At 33.7% G+C, this 23,479-nt stretch overlaps 1 protein-coding gene across 1 annotated transcript in view; it reads right to left on the bottom strand.

Annotated features, from left to right (window-relative positions):
* The window catches only part of Macrod2 (mono-ADP ribosylhydrolase 2), a 1,899,209-nt gene that overhangs the window by 64,971 nt on the left and 1,810,759 nt on the right, over nt 1-23,479 (bottom strand). Inside the window, exons 14-16 of the mRNA XM_076849439.2 lie at nt 21,301-21,378; nt 7,421-7,495; nt 7,061-7,153 (exon numbers count right to left, since the gene is read on the bottom strand). Coding sequence (XP_076705554.1) covers nt 7,061-7,153; nt 7,421-7,495; nt 21,301-21,378 — 246 coding nt within the window. The remainder of the gene's footprint in view (nt 1-7,060; nt 7,154-7,420; nt 7,496-21,300; nt 21,379-23,479) is intronic.

Raw genomic sequence — 23,479 nt, forward strand, 5'->3', positions numbered from 1 at the left:
TTTAAAAAAGTCTTAATTCATAAACAATGGTCCATCTTACAATTGATGCATCATAGAAGTGCATCTACACCTCCAATATGTGTATAGTATAACAGTGTGTGGTATGTGTATGGGTACAGCAAAGTGTATATAGCATAGCTTACAGTATATATAGGATAGCAGTTATTTGCACAAAATGATAGAAAGCAAGTAAGCTATAATCTTAGGTATAATTCATGGCTCCTACCCTACCCCAATATTATCTTAGTATTTTAACACAGCCTGTTAAATGTGTCAAATAGTTAACAATGAATACAGTGAGGTGAATAAAAGGGTAAAAATGTCGATTTTACCTTCAGTGTACTGTTAAGAAAAATTGTCTAAGATTTGACAATGGAAAAAAGACATCCCTGGGTGTCATTTCAATGGAATGCTGGGTATTGTCCATCTTTCCATCTGGAATCATCTGATTCTACAAGAGTATATTATTCCTTTCTATTCACTAGACTGTCTCACACATCTATAGAGGTAGAAGTTAACTTGCAAAAAACTTGTGATAAAGAAAATGAGATTTGGTCAGAGCAATGAAGATGAATTTTGTCTGGTGGAAAGAAAGGATACATTTTATTGTCCTAAGTGATAAAAGTCAGTTCTGAAAATTTTGGTGCTCCTGAATTGTGAGTGTTTGAATGGATATATTCAGAATTCCTAATTGAATATGTACTGGGTATATACCCATATATTCAGAATTCCTAATTAAATATGTACTAGGTATATATCCACAATCCATGTGTATATCCATAAGTAAATAGTTAATTTTATATGCATATATATGGGTTACATATATACATATGTCAAATATTATTTTGAATTGATTTTAATATCTTACTGGTTTCCTCACTAATGAATGATTTAAATAAAATCTTTTACATATATTCGTTTTATATTTGTATGGAAGTCATGATTTATCTCTCTGAAAATTGCAGTTTAGCATTTTATATTGTCAGAAGGATTAAACTAAATATAATGAACAAGTCACCAAATATTAATAGTGATACTGACTACTTTAGAGGAAGTTAATTTTAAATTCTAGGATGTGAAATGTAGTATATATAAAACAAAATTATGTTTGGATGCAAGTAAAAGTTATTCTTTTCATTAGTTTCGATAAGAATTCAGGTACTTTGTGGACAGAATTGCAGAATTTTAGTGTTTCAGAGAGGGAAAAAAATGTTCAGCATTTGAAGTCAGAATTCCACATTAAGGGAATTTTGGCTTTTGTAAATTACTTTGATAAGCCACATGATTGTAAAAATCATATACTTCAGGACATGACCAGACTGATCTAGACATGAGATGAAGTTTAACTGGAAATGAAACTGAGGGTGGGGAGGTTAGAGAGGGGAGGAAATCAAATAAGAGAAGATTCAGGATGTAGCTAGATACTAGAGAGTTATTAGAAGAGATGATCTCTGAAAAGTCTCCAGATGGGGATGGACTAAAAATTAGTCACAACCTTTGATTTTAACATTCACTTAAGCTCACACACATCTTTGAGTGTGTGGTACTTCAGGAGGGATGTGAGGTGTCCAAGTGGGTGGGACTATCTGAGTGGGAGGCAAAATGAGGACTAGAGACTTAGGAAATGCAAAGGCCAAAGTGGGAAGTCACCAGAGGCTGGAACCTGGAGCTCAGGATTGGAAGAAATGGTCCTCATGCCACAGAATTCTCAGATATTAAAGGGGACTGTTGATTCCTTCTAACATGTAAGATGGAGGTTCAGGGCAATATCTTTTCTTGATCTTAAAAGATGCTCAGAGCAAACTAGAGGATTTAGACAAATTCAAGGGGGCTGAATAACTTTCTTGTGAGGTAGCTACAAGTGAACTTTATTCATGCAGTCTAAATTTATATATGCTTATACATATATATGTATATACATATACTTACTATGTGAATCAGTATTATTATAGCAGTGAATAGACTTTGCATTCTTCTGTTAACTTTATAGGTCAGTTACATATTTGTTTGAGGGTGAAACCGAAAGAAGATTAATATTCCAAAAATAAATTTATCCAGGCACTGTGGCATATGCCTATAATCCTAGATAACTGGAGGCTGACATAAGATTGCAAGTTCAAGGACAACCTGGGCAATTCAGTGAGACACTGTCTCAAAATTAAGAAAAGAAAAAAAAAAGGCAGGGGTTGGGCATTCGGCTAAGGATGTAACTCAGTAGTAGAGTGCTCCTGAGTTCAATCCACAACCCCTAGTGCTACTACAATAAATAAATAAATATATCTAAAAATCATGTTGAAATAATTTAAACATTGTATCTATACTTAGTTGGTTCTATATCTACTTATATTACATACATATAAGATGTGTAGGAAATTCAAACATTTTAGCTTAAAATTTAGTAATTTTTATGTTCAGTGTATTTAACCAATATAGGGAATTTCATTAAACACTTTTAAATATTCATAAAGCACAAATAGGGCCCAGTCTTTTTAATTACACCTTAAAACAAATCTTTGTTGACAAATTCCAGCTACAAAATATGATTAGGAAAGAAGGCCAGAAAAAAAATCATTTAAAAACAAAACTGCCCTGGGAAACTAAATAATAGTGATGCTAATGTGAAAAATGCAGTATTACTAAAATTGATTTCCTTTAGAAAGATGGGTGATACAAAGACTTTTCTGAAGATGGAAAGTTCTGGTAAGTTAATTTATTACTCAAGATGCAAGATGGTGATGGAAATCAAGCCCAGTTCTGAGCAGAGTTTATTATTCAAATTTGTACAATGTTTTGCATGAATTGAACATATGGCTAAACACTATGATTCTCTGTAGCAGTGAACACGGGCTGGATATGAAAGCCCAAATATTATTGATCCTATGTATGGCTATGTTGTTGCACAGAGGCTGCTTTTCAAAGCTTTGTCAGCGATGCAGGAATCCCATCAATAATGGAAAACACCTAGGACTGTACAGTGGTGCTTTGTAGACAAGATAAATTCTCTAACAGATTTGATTGGTAAGAGAAGAAGAAGAGGCTCATGGACCATGAATTCACAGAAAAATGAAACAGCAGCCAGAGGAGTTATGAGGAAAGATGTTTCCCATGTGAACTAAAGAAGATGATGATGAAAATCTAGTCTGGTTTCAGGTTTTGTGTGTAAACCTAATTTAAGCTCAAAGGTATTTCCCCCTTTAAGTACCTTCATGGGATAATTAGCCGACTAATGATGAGTAAATAAGTTCTTATATAAAATATGGTTAATCTGGTTACCTTTTTTGCCTGGTCTAAGGTACCTCTGCACTTTATAGAAAAATATAAATAAAACTGGAAAAAAAAAACCAAGACTTCAGCTCTTAGTGTATTAATAACTCTTGGCTTCCATGTCATCATTTTTGTTTCATCAAGAATGTGATTCTTCAGAATTGCCATTTTGAGCAAACTTAACAAAATTGGAGAATATCATAATTGCCTGGTTTATGCCTCTCATAACTACCCTAAATACATAGATTCTTAGAGGTTAAAGAATTGCCAGCAATCACACAACCAGGGATAAAAGCCATGGCTCTTTGTCCCATGGTCATGCTGGTAAATTGCCAAAACATAAGCTTAATGACACGATAATATACTTGTCATTGGCTTGCACTTAACTTTTTACTCACATGCCTGTCTGGATCCATCTATTGCCAAGAAAACCTTAGATCATAATATATCTTAAACCTCCATCAACATTTTGGTCAGCCTTAGGTAAACACATAAAATACTGTCATTCTGTATTATGCTTACTGATATACAAAAAGTAATTGGGAATGAATATGTGCATTACATGTAACAGGTGAAGTAAAAGCCCAATGTATATTCATAAGAAAACATAAATGGAAATTTTGCTGTATAATAATAATGCAATGTTGGTACAGTTGAGATTCCATGTCAAAAATTTCTAAATTCAACTAGAAATAAAAATCTTATGAAAAATATTTGAATGCTAACTATATATATAGATCTTATACTAAAATATGAGACTCCTTTTAGAGAAGATCTCCCGAAATTCTTTCCTATTTGGTTATTAACCTAAAAGATGTTATTCTACTGGATTTATTTGTATTGCAGATCCTGCTGGGAAGCATAAAACTGGACTCATTTAGGAAGAGGCGATGTGGCTCTATGAGAAAAGCTACCATATGTGAAACTTCGCTTTATGCCAGTTGAAATTTTTGTATTTTAGGTCTCCCAGGGACATGTCCATTATGCTATTGTGTAATTTTATCAGCGTGAACTTCTGCTGAATATTTTTCCTTCTTTTTAAAATCCATATTTTGGTAGAGCTAACTTCAAAACTTAATGTTGCAACATCTGTGCTCCTACACCTGGGAGCCATAGAAGATGTGTCCTGAAGATTATCTACATTTTCTAATCTTATAAAATGCTGCAAAATCAGAGAAAGAAGTTACACATTTTTCCTGGTATGGAATTTTTTTTTTTTAAGAAACCACTTTCTTTCTCCTTAGAAAGATTCTCATATTAAAGGAGAACCAATAGTTTTAGAGCTATAAAAATATTTCTACAAATGTAATAGAATACTCATTTTTTTATTCATAGATAATTCTTAATACATTTGTACAACTTTCCATTAGGAGACTACTTTGCAAATATACACAGAACCTGGGGCTATAGCCTCAAAATGTTTTTGAAAAAGACTTTATATGAGTCAAAAGAAAGCAAAATAAATTTGATTTCTTTGAATTTATTTACTATGCTTCTTTTGCAAATTCACTAATAGCTCAATGACATCATTGCAAATAGAAATTATGGTTTTATTATCATTTCTTAAACAGAAGAGATTGAGATCTTGGTAGAAGAACTACTATAGGGCACCATGAATCTACTCTGTCCTCATTTCCTTTGGGTACTGCTATGGTTTGGATATGCTTTGAATATCCCATGTGGCTTCCTATACAGACATTTAGTCTCCATTGTGAGGCATTAAATGGGTGGAAGTTTAATTGGACCATGGAGTTTAGTTGTGAGGACCTTGGGAAGTGATTAAGGTCATATAAGGTAGTTAGGGTTAAGCCCTCATGATCGAATCCTGTAGCTCTATTCAAAATACACACACATACACCTGCATGTTCTCTGTCTCTTGCCATGTGATGTCCTGTGCCACCCCAAAGCTCTACTAGCAAGAAGGCTATGACTAGATGGGGGCCCCTGATGCTGTACCTCTAGAAACACCCAACAAGATAAACCTCTGGTTATAACTTAACCAGTCTGTGGTATATTATTAGTAGCAGAAAAGGGAACAAGGCAAGTACTTTTCTTAAATACAACAAAATAACTCTCAATTCTTACTTTGATGCAAAGTATAAGATGACAGAGGTCATACATTTAAGGTTATTTCAATTTGAAATAATTGAAGTTGCAGAAATATTCAAAGCTGGGCCAAGATAAGTATGATAAAGACAGAAAAGGAAAACATGGTTAACATAAGCCAACTGGTATTGCTCTTTTAGGGTAAAAAAGTCACATTTTGATAAAGAAATTCAAGTTTAAGGTCACTACAAACACGTAGCAGATTTTGACCTGCCATTCCACCATATACAGAAGAGGACTGGCATACCTATAAGGAGGAGAGGAAAAGCAGGTATTTAACTTTTCAGTAATTGGAGAAATGTTCCCTGCTAGGGAACTGTAAATGTGAGCTTTTTTGTTTACAGGTCAAGATAAAAGGAGGAAAATGTACCCATTGTTTGATGTTCTTTAACTCATTTGCATTTCTTCAGACGCAATATACAAAGCAAATAATTTCTGCAATGAAAAGTTAAATAAATGGGCACACATTGTGTGTTTTTCATTTTAGGATTAGGATCAAAGGGAACTATATATCATGTATCTGAATCTGAGTAAAGGTTGCATCAATTTTCTTTCATCATTGTCAGATATAAATACTTCAAATGTACCATTCACTTGGCCTGCCAGGAACATGGTGGCATGAGGCTGCACTAGGATTTGCAATAGAGAAAACATCCATAGAGATATAGATATGGAAGAATATTGTGATACAAATACAGTGGAATTTTTTTTTGAAAAGTATCACAAATACTAAGTTAGTTTAGTAATTAAACTGTATCAATGCACCTGCCAAGAAATGTTCATAATTTGGAAGCTGTAGTTGCTATTGACCTGATTTTACAATTGAGATCATGTCTGTGTTTTAATTTGGAAGCAAAATTGATCACACTGTTCTATAAACAAGGTCTATCAAGTTATCACCCTGCAACTGCTTTCCAAATACCTATTTAAGAATGGTATGATTTATGAGATAGTGCAGCAGGCAAATTATTTCATGAGTTTTTTTTAAAGAGATTGCTTTATTCTTAAAAATTGCATTCTTCAAGTTCCTCAATAAATACAAAACTTTTTGATAATAGTTTTTAAAAGGATTTTTATAAAAGATTTCTATCTTCACTCTAATATATTGGCTTATTGCCCTAAATATTACTTTAATATTTACAAAGTGTTCATTCCTCATTAATCCTCAGAAATCATTATAAACTCACTCATTTTTAAAAACAGTATTCAATATTATTGTATCCCAAAATTATCAGGAGAAGCTTGCAATTTGGAAGGTTCATGTGATGATGAGTGTATTTTACATAAATTGCTTCTTTAATCACTACCATTCAAAGGAAGACAGAATGAAATCAATACAAAATGTTAATTTATTTTTTTAAAGCCATCAGATTTTCTAGGAATTTTCCCGGTAGTGCATAATTTTGATTTCTTACAGATCTTCTCAATACTGGAGTTTTAAAAACTTAACTTGAACCTCAGTGAATAACAAAAGCATCTTCATTCTGTTTGAAAAGTGGGAAAACCAAAAAAGATGTTACAAGTATCTAAATTTTACTCTAGTTTCAAAGGCAGGTTCAAGGTTAAAGGAATGTTCCTTTTCCCCCTTTACAGACTGCGATTGCATGAGGATAACTTTGATAGTTGAGTTCTGGGTAGGAATACAAGGAAGCTCTCTACTCTTGATGGGTTCATTTAAGAGCGGTCCTACCTTTTCCACCTTCCTTTTCTTCTTGGTCATCTGTCAGTGGAATCACTTCTGGCTGCTCCACAATCGTGGTATCTTCTGGGTTTGATGAAAGCTCTAAATAGAAAGAGGCCAATGGAGACTCAGGGATGTTGCAGTTGGCATCATTGACAAAACAAAGGGAGTACAGCATAGAAAGTTTAAAGTTCTTCTTCATCCCTCCAAGTTTCAGGAGGCTCAAAAAGCAGTAAACTGTTGTTTGTCACCCTCCAGGACTCTTGCCTCACACACACATGCACGCCACTCACACACACTTTATATATAGATGTCATGGTTCACAGCTTCATCTCATTCTCTGATAACAAAATATTCTGTTTTCAGTACCTTCGGTTTCCATATATGAGCTCTGGGACTCTGTCTCAATTTTCGTTTCATTCTTTGTTGAATCGTTCTCTTCTCCTGTTAAGAATAGTGATTGAAAAATAAAAGAAATGTGATATGCATGACCATAGCTTTATCCCTGGTTTGAAAATGCTTCAATCATGCATGGAGAGATACAGAACAGTTTTGAACTGAAACATAGGGCAACAATAATCATTTTTCAAATGATCAAGTTTATATCAATTTTTGTGAGATAATTTGGGTCCACAAGTCTCCTCTTTGGTGGTTGTAATTATTATTTGGCTCATACATTTAACTACCTTTTAAGAAATAAATATTTTTGCTATTGAGGATTCCAAAAAATCAAAATGCCACTTGCAATTTTATTTTATTTTTTTTAATCAACAGAGCATTAAAAACTTGAGTAATGGGAGCACGCAGGAATAGATCATGTAACAGCTCAACTTTTCTCTGAAGTCGCCTATTAGATAATAGGAAAGATCAGGAGAGAATTCAGTCAACTCTTGATTACTTCAAGGCTGATTATCCAGTATTCACTTTTCTTCCCCTCCCCCTGGCTATTCTCCTTCCCCTCCCCTTGAGCGTTTTAAACATTTAAATGCTCATTAACAGAAGACATAGAAATGTGTCTATTTTGCCTCATGCAAAATATTTTGTATTGAGGGTATTTAACTATTGAATAAAAAAAAATCCAGAGCTAAAATGAGTTATAGGAACAAAAGGGACACAAAAAACTTGGGTTGTTTGCTTGGGTACATCCCTGGGATAGGCAGCATTATTGTTTCAACTTGTCCCTCCTTCTTCCTGTAAGAGGATTATATTTTCCTAACTGTTACCATGTGACCTGTATAGACCTCTTTGGGTGAAGTATATGCTGCCACCCCCATAGACATCAGGCCTGTTCATGTGACTTGGTCTACAAAATGCCACTGGAAGACCTGTGATGTACACTACATCCAAGCAGAAGCTTAAGCTCCATTGCATGTTTCCTCCAGCTCTTTTGCTCCTAACAAAGCATGCGCTATCAGTCTAGATCCTGGAATAAAAACATTTAGAGCAAAGACAAACAGGGCCAGGCATAAATACAATACACCCTTGTTGTCTAATGAAACTTTGGGGCTCACTTGGTACTGTAATAATGCTGATATATACAGTCCCTCATCCTTTATCTTCCCATTTGATACAACTGTCATTAAACTACCCTCTCTATTACTTTCCCTTGATTCATTCTCTCTTAATGTGTTGCTGATGGGGGAAAAAAAGTCTTTTTTTATGACATCCATTCCTCCTGAGCTCAATTGTTATCAAAAGGATCTGATAAAATAATTAAAACTAAGGCATATTTACATATCTGATCATTGAAAATAAAACCTCAAGCTGTCTTTAATAACTTTCTTTCATTACTCCTAGCTAAAGTTCAATGAAATCCCAAGTACTCATGATTCTGCAGAATGTTTCTTTTCCCATATTACATTCCTCTTCTCCTTTTCCTCACCAGGAGTACAGCATATGTCTCTTGGATCTTTCATCTTATTCTCTTATAATCGATTTTGTGCATCAATAGCAGAATGGTCTTTTAAAACATAAATTTGATCAAGATCTTTCCCCTGCTGAAAATTCCCCATTGCTTCCATTGCTACTCAAATTATGGTCAGTGGGAAAGTGGAAATGGAATGATGTGGAAGGTTTTTAAAAAATGCAGAATTTCAGGCCTCACTCCAGACCTGCAGAATCAGAGCCGACATTTTTATGAGATCTCCATAGATTTGTGTGCATGCTAAAGCTTGAGAAGCACTGGTCTATGGGATATAAGTGTATCTGCCAGTTAATGATCTCATAAAAAAATACCAGACTTTGTCTAGATGCTTCACATCTATTATCCTTAATCATCACATTGTCCTGGTAAGGTAAATATTGTGATCCACATTCTGCTTTCAAAATCTATTACTAGGTATATCTCACCACAAATACCACAAATATCTTTTCTTTTTTGTTTAGACTAGAAAATATCTTTTTGCATTTGAGTTTGTAAAGTAAGGTCTACCTTGCATATAGTAAAATACACAAATTGTTAAGTATACAGCTTAATGACTCCTTACATAAACACACATGTAGTCTTTATGAGTAAGTACCACCCAGAGGAAGAACATTTCTAGCACCTGTGGCTTCCTCCTATTGATGTGCCCCAACAAGCAACAGTTTTATTATTGTTGTTGTTGCTGTTTTTCATATAAACAGAACAAATGCTATTTTGTGTCTTATTTTTGCAAGACTTGTTGTCTGGTCTGTGAAATTAATTTTAGCTGCTGCATGTTTAAAGTGATCATTATTCTTCATTGATATGTATTATTCTACTTGTCTGAATATACTATGCTATATGTAAGAACTTTTTGGCTTGGGACTATTATGAATAACACTGCTAAAAAGCATTTGTACAGGTCCTTTGTTGTACTATGTATTCATTTCACTTGAGCATGAACCCAGATGTGAAGCTGATTAATAGTAGGAAATAAATTTTGGTTATGTTAGGTATTTTGGTCACAGTGAGAGGTAAAGCTAATAAACTCAACTACGTATGGAGTCTCATTAAATGCTAACTACGTCAGGTATTAGGAGTAGATTTTTAAATAAGATAGAGTGCTGTCCTCAAAAAGTAGATAGTTTGACATCACAGGCATTACTTTCTAAGAAGATGTAATACAGGGTTCCAACTTTTTTGATAAAACCACTTCTAGAAGATTATGGCATGACAGAGAACTAAGAGGAATGAATAATACATTGGACAACAAAATCAAAATTGAAACACTGAATACACTAAGTGAAATAATATGAATCTTAATAAGGATAAATGTAAAATTCTAAAATCAACCTCAAGAAATGAGAGGCGAGGACACCAATCTAATTTTTTCTGATTAAAAAAAATTGAGCCACAGTTTTTGAATTCCAGATTTTCTCTAAATTAATACTAGTTAGACACCAAAATGGCTGGATGAAAGGAAAGATACTAATATGAATCACACACACACACACAAAAAAATAAAGGGCATATTTTCAGTTTTTCTCCGGAGAAACATTTTACCATGATGACTATTTCCAGTTATCTGAAAAGGGTATTTAAAAATTGAAACATAAGAGAATTATGTTAAGGAAAACTGCTTTTATAAAAGATGTGTTCAGAAAAACAAAAACTACAGACAATGTATTTGTTGTTGGTACTCTGAGGAATAATGAACGAGGAAATGAAAAGATGAACTGATGAACAGGAAAGTGTGTGATAAAATAAGAAAAAAAGTATCTATAAACCTAAAAGTGTAGTGATAGTATTAACATCTATAGTTGATGTTATAGAAGAGAAAAACCCTATAGATAAACGAACTGATGTTTTAGATATCAAACTCTGGAATGAAAGTACACCAAGGAAGTAGAGATAGTGAGCAAAAGGGAATGAGAAATGATAGTAACCAGGACAGAAAATATATAATGAGCTTTAAAATAGAAACGATTTGATTTTTTAAAATCACACACATGTGCCTTTCTTCATATTTATATCAGTGCAAACAAAAAACTGGAAGGCTGTTATCTCAGATTTCAACATTGATTACCTTTGAATGGTAGGCAGGATTTTAAGTTACAGAATTTTTATTTTGCTATCATATATTTTATAAGAATTGAACATTTTATAATTTAATAATTACGATGAGAAAGCTTTAAAGGTAGAGAAAAAAGCCCTCAGTGATATCATAGAAGAAACATTTCTGGCCAAATTTTCTTTTGTCTCTGTATGTGTGTGTACATGCATTTATGATGAAATTGTGTGTATGTGTGTGTGTGGTGTGGATGTAGCCAAATCAAATTCCTTTTTTCTCAGTTCCCATTCTTGAATTCTAGAAAACTAACTGGTTAAGTAACTTGTTTTTCTTGACTATCTAATTTTGTGTCTTTCGCAAAATCAACTAGCATTCTCCCTATACCAAATATTCATCATTTTCTAAACATATTCTTCTTGCCTTTGTACCCATTTAGTATTCTTTTCCATTTGCAAAAATATTCTTTTCTTCTCCCTCAAGTTCATCATCTTTGCGGGGAGCAGTTAGAATGTGCCACTAGGAATATCTCCTAGGTTCCTATATCTCTTGGTGAAGTGTCCAGGCACATACATCCATGTTTGTTTATGCGTGGCTGATATTAAGAGAGAACCTCCACTATTTATTGAATGATGCTGTCTATCATTGCTAATATGGGGAAGTGACTATCACATCTAATCATTATACCAAGGTCCTAGCTGCAATCTTTAACTCATTATTCGTGATTTGGCTTTGTCTGTACAACGAAGGGAAAGAGTAGGGCAATCAGGGAGTAGACACAGTCCGAATTCCTGACTGTCCCCATGCAGCTTTTGATAAATTTGCAGAAGGATTCAATCAGGAGTGAGAAGATCACAATTCAGCAGGGCCTGGGGCACTGCTGATAAGGTGGGACTGCCTGAGGTGGCAGTCTGAGGCTGTTGATGAACACCAGGGATTTGGGGACTGTGAGGCCTGACACTTCACTTTGAAGATGACAGGCCATTTCAGAGCTTTTTGGGGATCAGTTCTCTCCCCTGCCCTCTTCACTTGTCTCTATTTCTGATCTGTTTTCACCTGTGTCCTTTTATGCATTTCATCAATCATTACTCAAAATAGAAATACATATATTTTCCTCTTTTCTCTTTTTTTCTAAAATGAAGTTAGTAAAAACTGAGGGAAGAAATGAAGTGCTCATTTTTGAAATTCAAGAATGATCATGTTTGTTCATTCCCAAGACAAGACAGGATTTGGCACATTAAAGGTTAGGTATGTGTGAGCTCTTTGCCTGCACCCAGGCGCCTGCTGGGTATTGATGTTGCTGGGGCTCTCCAGTCCACCTGCCTCTCTCCTCTGTGCCCTCAGACATTTCACATTCCATCTTGCTTTCTCGGCCCCACGGGGGCAAGCTTTATATTTGCCTCTCTATATTCTGTCTGCTTGAATTCCCCCTACAGTCCTCTGACCTAATCCCTCCTGGCAGAGGAAACAAAAGAGCACAAAGGATCCCACAGTTTATGTATATATTTTTCATACAGAGAACTCAATCATCCATACTAATGGGAGGGGACCATTAGAACAGATAATCCAAAAATCCATTCATTATGCTTTAGAAATAGATCACATGATTGTTTCTTGAAGGCCTGGTAATTAAGTTTGGCTCAAGCTAAAGCTCTTGCTTTAATTAATTTGCATAAAAATTGGTCTGGGGATGTCAGTCTAGAATTAAGCATTTCTAGGGTTTTAACCTAAACTCACTTTGCAAATGGACTGCTTTTGAACAAAAGCAACAACAACTTAGTTTTATTGTTTGCAGATTATTAGATGCTCAAATTTTTCTAAGAACAAAGGCTGTTTCTTTGATGCTTGTCTTAAAGAGATAATGGAAAATGTGCCTTTTTTTGTTAAGCTTGAAACTTGATTGCTGCTAATATTCAAAATTTCTCTTTTACCATGCCTAAAAATATCCCAGATTAAAAGCAAAACTAGATTAGCAAGAATTTGACTATTTCCTAGATACTCCTGGTTTTCTTGTAGGTCCATTAAAATTTACACTTTAAATGTAAATTATTTCTAAAATTATTTTTTTCTTATAGTTATGAAAGAAACAAGAAATGCAATTTCCTTATAGATGCATTCCACAAGTTTTAGTATGTAGCATTTTTATTATGATTCAAACCAAAATCTTTTCCAATTCCCATTGTGATTTAAAGTATTGAGACTTAACAGCTATTTTTACAACTAAGGGGTGAGCATTTTTAAAATTGTGAACTGCTGTCTTTCTCTTATGTGTATGCATGCATATACATGTATACACACATATACATAAACATACATATGTATCCCTACATACCAATTTCTGTGTCTATATACGTGTATATCTATATATTAGACATGTATATGTGTTCATAAACACATATTTATGCATATATACAGACACATGAGTATAATATATTGATTCCTGCCATTTTATTCCATGTTTTAATGAGCATCATCTACCATGATGACAATTTCTCCAGAAACCTTATTTTGAAAATATGTACAATATTCCATGTTTGGATGAAATTTCAGATATTTTCTTTTTCTGTGTGTGCGCACCCAGGCATCATTAAGCACAATGTTGCAATGAATATTTTTGTGAATAAATATCCACATGCTCTTGCTGGGTGTTAATTGAGTTTAAACTCCTGCAGCATAATTTTTCCATCCAAGTATGAACTTTTCATCATTTATTAAGTTTTGCCAAAACTGATAGCCAGAATATTATGCCTTTTATGTGTGTTTGGAAACCCTATTTCCACCAATTGTGTGCATTTTCAATTATTCAAAAAGAGAAGATAGCACATTCCTATTTTATTTTCATTTTTAGAAGTAACAGGACCATCATTTTCAAATTTGCAATTATTATATTTCTTCTTTTATAAATTATAATTGACATGTACCCACCATTATGGTATCATACAGACTAGTTTCAGTACTCCAAAACTCCTCTGTGCTTTCTTCATTCATTCTTCCTATATCTGAACTCCAGAGACCACTCATCTTTTTACTCTCTATATAGTTTTGCCTTTCCTGGAATGTGATACAACTGGAACCACACAGTGTATAGCTTTTTCAGATTATCTTCTTTCACTTAGTAATATGCATGTAAGTTTCTGCTATGTATTTTCATGGCTTTATAGCTCATTTCTCTTTAGTGCTGAAAAATAACCTTTGGTTCTTTTACTCTAATATTTTATAGTTTCATTTTTACATTTCATCTTTGCTCCCTCTGGGATTTATGTTGGTGTAAGGAATGAGGTTGGGACTCAACTTACTTTTCCAAATAGCCAACCAGTTGTCTTAATGCCATTTATTGAGTGATCTGTCTTTGAAATGTCAGCTAGAATATGCACTGAAATCCCAGATCTACTTGGGTCTATTTCTAAATTCTTCAGTTTGTTTCATTGATCAGCTGTCTACTCTTACAGCAGAACTACACTGTTAACCACATTTTAAAAACATTTCACGTTGTTTTTAGTCCATTTGTTCTTTCATTGCTGATAATATTGTATCTGTGAATTCCCCATCCTATTTTCAACAGGTTTTTATTTGTATTGTATCTTGCCCCATCATCTGACAAAGATCCATCACTGTTATATTTAATTAGGGATTTGAATTTTTTTTATCAATATAAGATAACCAACACTTTCTCCCTTGAGGCTTTTGGCTAGAATTCTAAGTGGATAGATTTAAAGAAGTTTTTCATGTTTTCTTTTGATGTTCATCTCCCAAATATACTATTTTCCTAATGTTATCCTTTTAAAATGTTACAATGTTATTGAATTTCATTCAATCTGAAAGCTTTTCACACTTGATAAAGTAACTTAATTATACTTAATATCATAACTATTTGCTTGTGTTTCTGTCATCTGATACATTGTGATTTGACTACATTGCTAGATACATTTTATTATTATTTGCATTATTAAAAATACTTACATATTTAATATGAGCTTTTGGGGGAATTTTAAAACTTAACATATCTTCCTTCATATTTGTCATTATCTACATATCTACATGTATCGAGGATATTCTTAAAGCTTTATGTTGTTAGAATCTATAACCCAGAACTTTTAGCTTTTGAGTCTCTATGGAAGTCAACTGTATGTGCAACTTTCCCTGTGCCACACCTTAGTCTTTGTTTTGTAGCCTCTGCCATTAATGATTCCTTTCTTCCCTCACACTTCTTTCCCTTCCTCATTTCCTTCCTTCCTCTTTTAACTATTTAATAAAATTGTGACATACATATAAGAAGGTATACAAAAATATATAGGAACAAATTAAATAACCAAAAGGAAATTTAACAAAATATGTTTTTATAATAACTGTTCAGCCTAGAAGTCCTTCTTGTGGCCCCCTCCTAAACAGTACCTCCTCCCCAATCACCAAGCTTTAACCAACACCCTGGCTGTCAGAATAACCCCTACCTAGATTTTATTGTTTTACTACCAAAATATGTTTCTCTAAATGTATGTTATTTTTTCCCTGATTTTTGAACTTGATATCAATTAAGTTCTATAATACTTAGATGGTCCCTAACTTATGATGGCTTGACTTCACAATGTCTTGACTTGATAATGCTGTGAAAGTGTACCCATCAACCATTCTGTTTCTCACTTTCAGTAGGTATTTAATAAATTGCAAGAAATATTTATTACTTTATTAGAAAATAGGCTTTGGTTTGATTATTTTGCTCCATTATGTGTTCTGAGCACATTTAAGGTAAACTAGACTCAACTGTGATGTTTGGTGGGTGAGAAGTATTAAATGCATTTTTGACATATTTTCAACTCACATTGAGTTTATCAGGATGTAATTGTATTGTAAGGTGAGGATGATCTACACATGTGTTCATAACTTCTTCAGTTTATCGTTACATTGTGAAATTTATCCACATCCACATTTAAAAAATGCAATTGTAGTTTTCAATGAGACATTTTCTTCATCCTTATTTTTTCTTCCTGTCTAACTTGTACTTTTTCTCTCATTGTTTATTATACTGTTCTCTTTATTTCTGGTTTTGAGTGGATTATAATGTGCTAGAATGATTATCTTTATTTTGTTTGGGGGCCCTAGAAGTTCTTGAATATGTGGATCCATAGTTTCATCAAATAATTGAAAATTTTATCCATTTTTACTTAAAAATATTTTTTCCATCTGTTGTTCCCATACCTACTTTCCGACATTCTAATTTATGATTACTATAATTGGAATTTTCCTGCACGTTGTTTCATAGCTTACTGATGCTCTTTTCATTTTTTTTTTCAGCTATTTTTTTTCTCTCTGTGTTTCAGTTTGGATAGTTTCAATTTGGATTGCTACATCTTCAAATTCACTAATCTTTTCTTCTATAGTGTCTTCTCTACCACTGTATTTTCATTAAGTGTAATTTACCTCAGACACTGCTTTTCATCGCTATAAATTCAATTTGGATCTCTTGATATCTTCCATGTCATGAATTAACATAATAAATACTTCTTTTAGCTTTTTAGAGATATGGAATACTGCTATGATAATTTTTAGCATGTTCTGTCATACTAATTATCTCATTTGAGCTGCCTCTGAATTGATTTATATTAATTGACTTTTTTTCTGCTGCGAGTCATATATTCCTGCTTCCTGTCAAATATTGTGAAGGATCTGAGATTTTGACCTACTTGCAAATTAACAAGTTAAGTAGCATTCCATGAATGCTGACAAAAGACTTAGATTTCTGAGGTCGAAGATGAAGATGAAGAACAATTTAGTGTTCAGATCAATAGCAGTAACCAGAGTACTTTTTCCCATTCCCTGAGCACAGTTCCCACAGGGTATTATCAGGGGGATATGTGATAGTTGCACACTTGGTGGGTATCAAAGGGAATCTGGAGAATCTGGATCTTTTATTATGGACAAGGAGAATCTGGACCTTTTATTGTGGACAGTTAAGTATATCTGCTCTTTGATCTGGAGGGAGACACTACTCTTATCTTTTGAGGCTATCAGCAAGCCTGTTCTCTGTCTTCCAAGGTTGTTTGCTATATAAACATTCATGATACAACTGGTCAGAACACAGACCTCTGCTCACAAGATGTGCAGAAATAGGAAAGAGGCACAGAGAAATATCTTCCGATTGCTTTTCATTCCTGGAAAGTTTGTCAATTTTACTTTGTGGGATGTGAGATGTATTTATATACTTATAAATATTCTTAAATTCTGGATTGTAGCTAGGTTACTCAGAAACATTTTTTTAATTTTTCTTTTTTTTTTTTAGTTGTAGATGGACAATATTTTATTGTATTTATTTTTATGTAGGGCTGAGGATCAAACCCAGTTCTTCATACATGCTAGGCAAGGGCTAGCTACCTCTGAGCTACAACCCCAGTCCCACTCAGAAATAATTTGATCCTTTAATGTCTTAACGTTTTAAGTTTATGATGGAGGATGAGAGTAATCTTTGGTCTACTGCTTGTTTTGCTCTATTACAGAAGCAAAACTCTTCTGAGGTCTCTGTGAATTAATAGCTGGGGTCTGGTGGCAATAGGCACTCATTCCAGTTCCATATAAACTTCAGGTATAATTCCCTACAGCCATTTAGCCTATTTACATAGCCTTGGATAGTCCCCTTTAAAATGTGCATGCACCAAAGAGTACTCAGGGGAAGACTGCGGCATTCCCTCTGGGGATCTCTGAGGTGTCCCCTCTGTGGAACTCCCTCCTCTCCATTACTCTGCCCTGCAAACTCTTGCCACTTTAGCTTCCCAGGATCTTTAGTTCTGTCTCCTGGACGAAAATAAGAGTCTGTAAAAGATCCTCAGTCCTGTAAGAGGCTACAGGACTCTGCCAGAGCTGGAGTCATTCTTCTCTGAACCATAACCTAGAAACTCTCCAGGCTGTCAGCTGGGGCAATCACAGGGCTCATCTCATTTCCTGACTCTTGGGGAAGCATGAGTCTCATAAAATTTGAAAATTAATTGGTACTATTACCTTCCATGACAATGAACAACACCAGAACATTTAAATTTATCTTATTCAGTAAACGTCATTATGGTGGAATATTTTAAAGCAATGTGTATCTTAATTCCCACAAGGCATTATGATTATTATCACTATTGATTAGTACCATCAATATTTATTTTGATTTATCCAATTACCATTTACTTTGCTCTAATTCCTTCCTTTGTCTTTGACCTTCTACTTGGAATGAGTATGTTCCTAACTGTAGAACACCAGAAAGCAGTGATGAGCTATGCTTTTTATTTTGTTTGGCAATAGTCTTGATTAACCTATATTCTTGAAACATGTTTTTCCCTCCTGGGTTGAGAATTCTTGGTTGGCAGCTATGTTGCCGTACTGTTATTTTATTTCCATTATATTTATTGGAAAATCAACTATCAGTACAAGTGAAGTTTGCTTTTTATAAGTTTTGTTTATCTTTGGTTTCTGCAGTTTTACTATAATAGACCTAGTTGTGGAATTATTTTTATTTATTCTGCTTTGAATTCAAAAGGCTTTTAGGACATTTGGCCTAATGTTCTTCATCAATGTGGGAAATTTCTCATTATAGTTTCTTCAAATGTTGCTCCTGACCAATTCTCTCCATTAACATGTGATCTTTTCCTTTTTTTGAGCCTTTGCTATCCTTTTGCCCGCTGTTTTTAGTTTGGATATATTCTTCTAACCTAACTTAGAGTTCACAAATTCTTTTTCATTTGCATCTAATATCTTATTAAACCATAAATCTATTCATTGAATTATTAATTTCAATTATAGGATCTTTTATTTCTAGGCTTTTTTTTCTTTTCAATATCTAGTTCTCAGATAAAATTTTCAATCTTATCATTATTCCTTTATACACAGTCTTCACCATTACTTTATACTTTGTACTTATAACCCTAATATTTTCAGCTCATGTGGGTCTATTTCTCTCATTTCTTCATATTCTGTTTCATGTTATCTTATTTACTCATTTTGGTGTGGAGCTATTTTTGGTATGTGTGTGCTAGATGTGATTTATTTATTTATTTGTTTGTTTGTTTGTTTTGGTACTGGGGATTGAACCCAGGGGTGCTTAACCACAGAGCAACATTCCCAGCCCTTTTTGTTTTGAGATGAGTTTTCACTAAATTGCTTAGGGCATGTCTAAGTTGCTGAGGCTGACTTTAAACCTACAACCTTCCTGCCTCAGCCTCTGGAGTTGGTGGAACTATAGGTATATGCCTCCATGCCCAGCAAGACATTATATTTCACAAATTTGAAAAAAAAAAGTTTGAAGTCTACAAGGTGCTTTTTTCCTCTAATAAATATTTCACAAGTATTTTTCTCAGGTGCCTGGGGAGAGTTAACAATCTGAGCTGTTTTTAATTTAATTTGGGGATGGAGATCACTTGAAAATGGAAAACAGCTTTCAGAAAATAGATATACTGTGGGTTTATTCTTCTGGGATATGCATCTTTAGGTTTTCAGCCCAAAATATAGGGTGGTAGGTATAGTACGGTCCCTTTTCCTTTTTATCAATAGGACTCCAGACAATTTTCTACAGAATCAGCCAAAAAAATGCTTACCTTCTCCTAAGGTAAAAAACAATTTCAAATTCTGGGTTTAGTTTAATAAGTCTTAGCTATCTTATCAACCCTCTGATGTTTTCTAACTCTGTTGTTTTTTTCCTCCCCCTCACACAATACATATAAAATAGATATGTGTATAATTTATTAAATAATACATAATATGTGTGATACGTATTTCTGTGATAAACATAATACCATATGATATATAATGTAATCAAATAACATATCACATATACATGTAATACATACAGTTTTGTCTAAATTGTCTAGTTATCTTTAATGAGAGAAATGGCCTACATTATTTTGACTTTCATTTCTGATAGTATAAGTCTCTTCTTTACCTTTGTCATTTTGGAACAGCATATACTATAAATTTCAGTTAAAATATTTCTAGCTGGGCATGGTGGCACATGCCTGTAATCTAAGTTATTTGGAAAGTTGAGGTAGGATGGTCACAAGCTGGAGGCCAGGCTAAGCAATTTAGCAAGACCCACAACTTAGAAAAACCTGTCTCAACTGGGTGCCATGGCACATGCCTGTAATCCCAGCAGCTGGGAAGGCTGAGGCAGGAGGATTGCAAGTTCAAAGCCAGACTCAGCAACTTAGTGAGGCCCTAAGCTACTCAGTACCCTGTCTATAACTAAAATATAAAAAAGGGCTGGGGATGTGGCTCAGTGGTTGAGTGCCCCTGAGCTCAGTGCCTGGCAGCAAAAAAAAAACCAAAAACGAAACCTGTCTCAAAAAAAAAAAAAAAAAATTAGGTGAAATATTTGGATGCTTATTTTGAAATAATTATGTTAACATTTTCATATATTTAATTGGTCTGATCATATAGTTCCTTTCAACTGTGCCTTTTTGTTTTTAGATTTTACATTCCTTCCTATATTTATTGTTTTTGTACAGGCCTTTGGTTAGTTCACTCAGAAAGGATATCTGGGTAGCATATTTTCTTAATCTTTGTATTCCTGAGAAAATATTACTTTTGACTTCATGCATGAATAATAACTTCACTAAATATAGAAACTGTGTCCTTTAGAGCTCTGGAAATGTTACTTCATTTTCTCTAAGCATTTGGGGTTGCGGAAGAAGAAGGCTAAAGCTAATCTGATTCTGGTGATATTACTTATAACCCGATTTAGACTTTCTTGTATGCTTTGAAAGCCTTTATCATTGATCTTCAGAAATTCCATGAGGCTACGTAGGTGTCTGTTCTCATTTGAGTTTTCATTTTCTTTGCCTATAAATATAATGCATACTCTCATGTTTTGGGCAGAGAAACTGTTTTGCATTAGGAAAACTTTTTTCCTATTAGTTTTCTAAAGATTGCTTCATTTGTTTGTTCTATTTGGTCTTCTTGGTATTCCAAGGATATGTAGATTTAATCTCCTGGGTTTATTCTCCATATGTCTCACATTTATTCTCATTCTTATCACACATTCATTTCAATAGTTGCCAACCCAATGCTTATAGAATACAGGCAGGTAACAATAAGCAAAATAAATGAAGCCAGCCTGGTACACAAATAATGGGTAATGAAGATTGTGGAAAGCAGAAACCCTATCTCAAGATGTCAGCTACCAATCAGCTGGTGTTCAGCACTAAGAAAATACCTCAGAATTCAATTTTTCTCCAGAAAAACTGAAATCTGCTTTTGTAGATGGAATGTTTTCCAAGAGGAAAAAAATAACTATAAAAAGATCTCACAACTTACCATTGGGATGATCTTGGTCACACACAGAATGATCTGTTACTTCATTGTCTTTTATAATATTGTCATCCTTTGAAGAATCTGACAACAAACAAATATTTAATCAGCATTTTTAACTGAGAAAAAAAGAGCACCTTCCAGGACGAACATGATAGATATTTCAGGGCAACAGAATTTATGATTTTTTTTTTTAAATAACCATTAAAATACTTAAAAGATTTTCATTAATAAATAGCTTTTCTTAAAGTAATCTGTGAGATGTATACACAAAGCTTACAAAGGTAGAGATGTAGTTGGGGCATCTGTTTGCAACAAAATAGAAAATATAAAGCAGGATTCATATATCAGTGAAAGTGTTAGAATTGTAGGAAAGAATATGAAAGGGAGGCAAAATAGAGAAGATTAAAGGAATATCTAATTTTAATGTTCTTAATGTTTCCAATACTGTAGTTGTTCACATATGCAAGCCATGAGTCCTTGAAAAAATCAGAAATTGCACTTGGTAATTATGATTATCTTTCCCAGGTACCATATGAGTTGCACAATAGCAATGAGGGAATCTAGACCCTCTGTTCTGAGCAATGTCATTCTTTCCCTCAGTTTGCACATTTAAGTATAGAATTAGCATACACTCATTTTTTTGGTTATAGTATATACTATCTAGGAAATAACATGGCTAAAAGGATTCTGTGAACTCTTGCAAAGCTAGAATGTTGAAATGAGGTTTCTCTGGAGGTTCTCCAAAAAGACATTGGATTGAGCCAGTGAATGGGTCAGCAGGAATACATAACATAGGTCTGTTACTCGTTTGTAAATACTTATTAAGGGCTATCATATGGCAGGCACTGTTCTGGGTGCCAGAGAGTCAATAGGGAACATACAACTAAATCTCTGCCCTCATAGACCTTACAATCTAGTAGATATTTTTAAATAGCTAAAAGGAAGGTAATTCAAAAATATCTAGAACCCCCTAGCTAATCCTGTTTGCATGTGGCCACGGAGAAAGCTGGAAATGGCAGACCTACACCTCTATTGTTTAAAAATAAGTTCTCTACTGAGTTTGCATCTCTAAGTTGCATTTCAAGATCGATGACTTAGAGTCTAAAATAATCATTCTTTCCTTGTTTCCCTTTCCCTCTCTTTCTTTTGTTCACTCCCTCTCAAAACTTGGAGACAGAGAGCTTCAAACGTTATGGTTTGGAATATTATGGGAAAATTTGTTTCTTCACCCTGCCACAAGCAACATTTGATGGACAAGTGAGAAACCTGGGTAGTTAACATATGATTCAAATTTAATAACCAGTGAAGCAAGTATACACCCGAAGTCTATGGTTTTAATTAACTGCAAATAATTCCCCCAAGGCAAATGTTTAATTATCTTCACTGCTTCTTATTTCTTTCTGAGACTGACAATAAGTTTAAAAGTCAAAATTTAGAAGCAAAACTGAGTATAGACACATTTTTCAAATTGTTATCTCACTCATGTCAAATTGTTTTAAACAAACTCCCATTAAAATGTGATTTTTAATTTTGGAGCTAACATGTGGACTGAAAAAAAAATCCTTCAAATGTCTTCTTTCCTACATTAATAGTAAAAATAAACAATGATTGAAAAAGGAACTATCTCTATTAGGCTACAATTTAAATGTGAAAGTGTTTTAGTTTTACTCATTTATAGGACAATGTTATCTTTTGATATATTGTCTTTTACAACACTCATTTCAGTATTAACATTTTAGGATTATCTAAGATTTTACATATATTTGGAATTTATTCATTTTCACTGAACAATAATTCATCGATTTTTAACTTACATAAACAGTATGTTTCTGCACCATATATTACTTAAGAAATGTTTTTTAAAAGATAATTTACATTCATTTTTAAAGCTTGTGATCAAATGATTCACATGAGTGGAAAGCATTTGAAAAATTAATCACTGGGATGCATCTGTTTTTGTCACCAAAATCTGTGTCTTCAGCAAATTACCCTTTTCAATTTCCTTGGGAGATTGATTTAACATTACCAAGGCACCTTCTGAGCTGATGTTCTGTATGTAATCTATATAATGCATTTCATTGAATCCAAGATATCCCCAGTTGATATTTACAGTATTATTTAATGGTACCAAATAAATACATGCTTAGATGTATCCTGATAATAAATTAAATATAACCAGTGA

The sequence above is a fragment of the Callospermophilus lateralis genome, chromosome 3 (assembly GCF_048772815.1).
Source record: "Callospermophilus lateralis isolate mCalLat2 chromosome 3, mCalLat2.hap1, whole genome shotgun sequence".
Taxonomy (NCBI): domain Eukaryota; kingdom Metazoa; phylum Chordata; class Mammalia; order Rodentia; family Sciuridae; genus Callospermophilus; species Callospermophilus lateralis.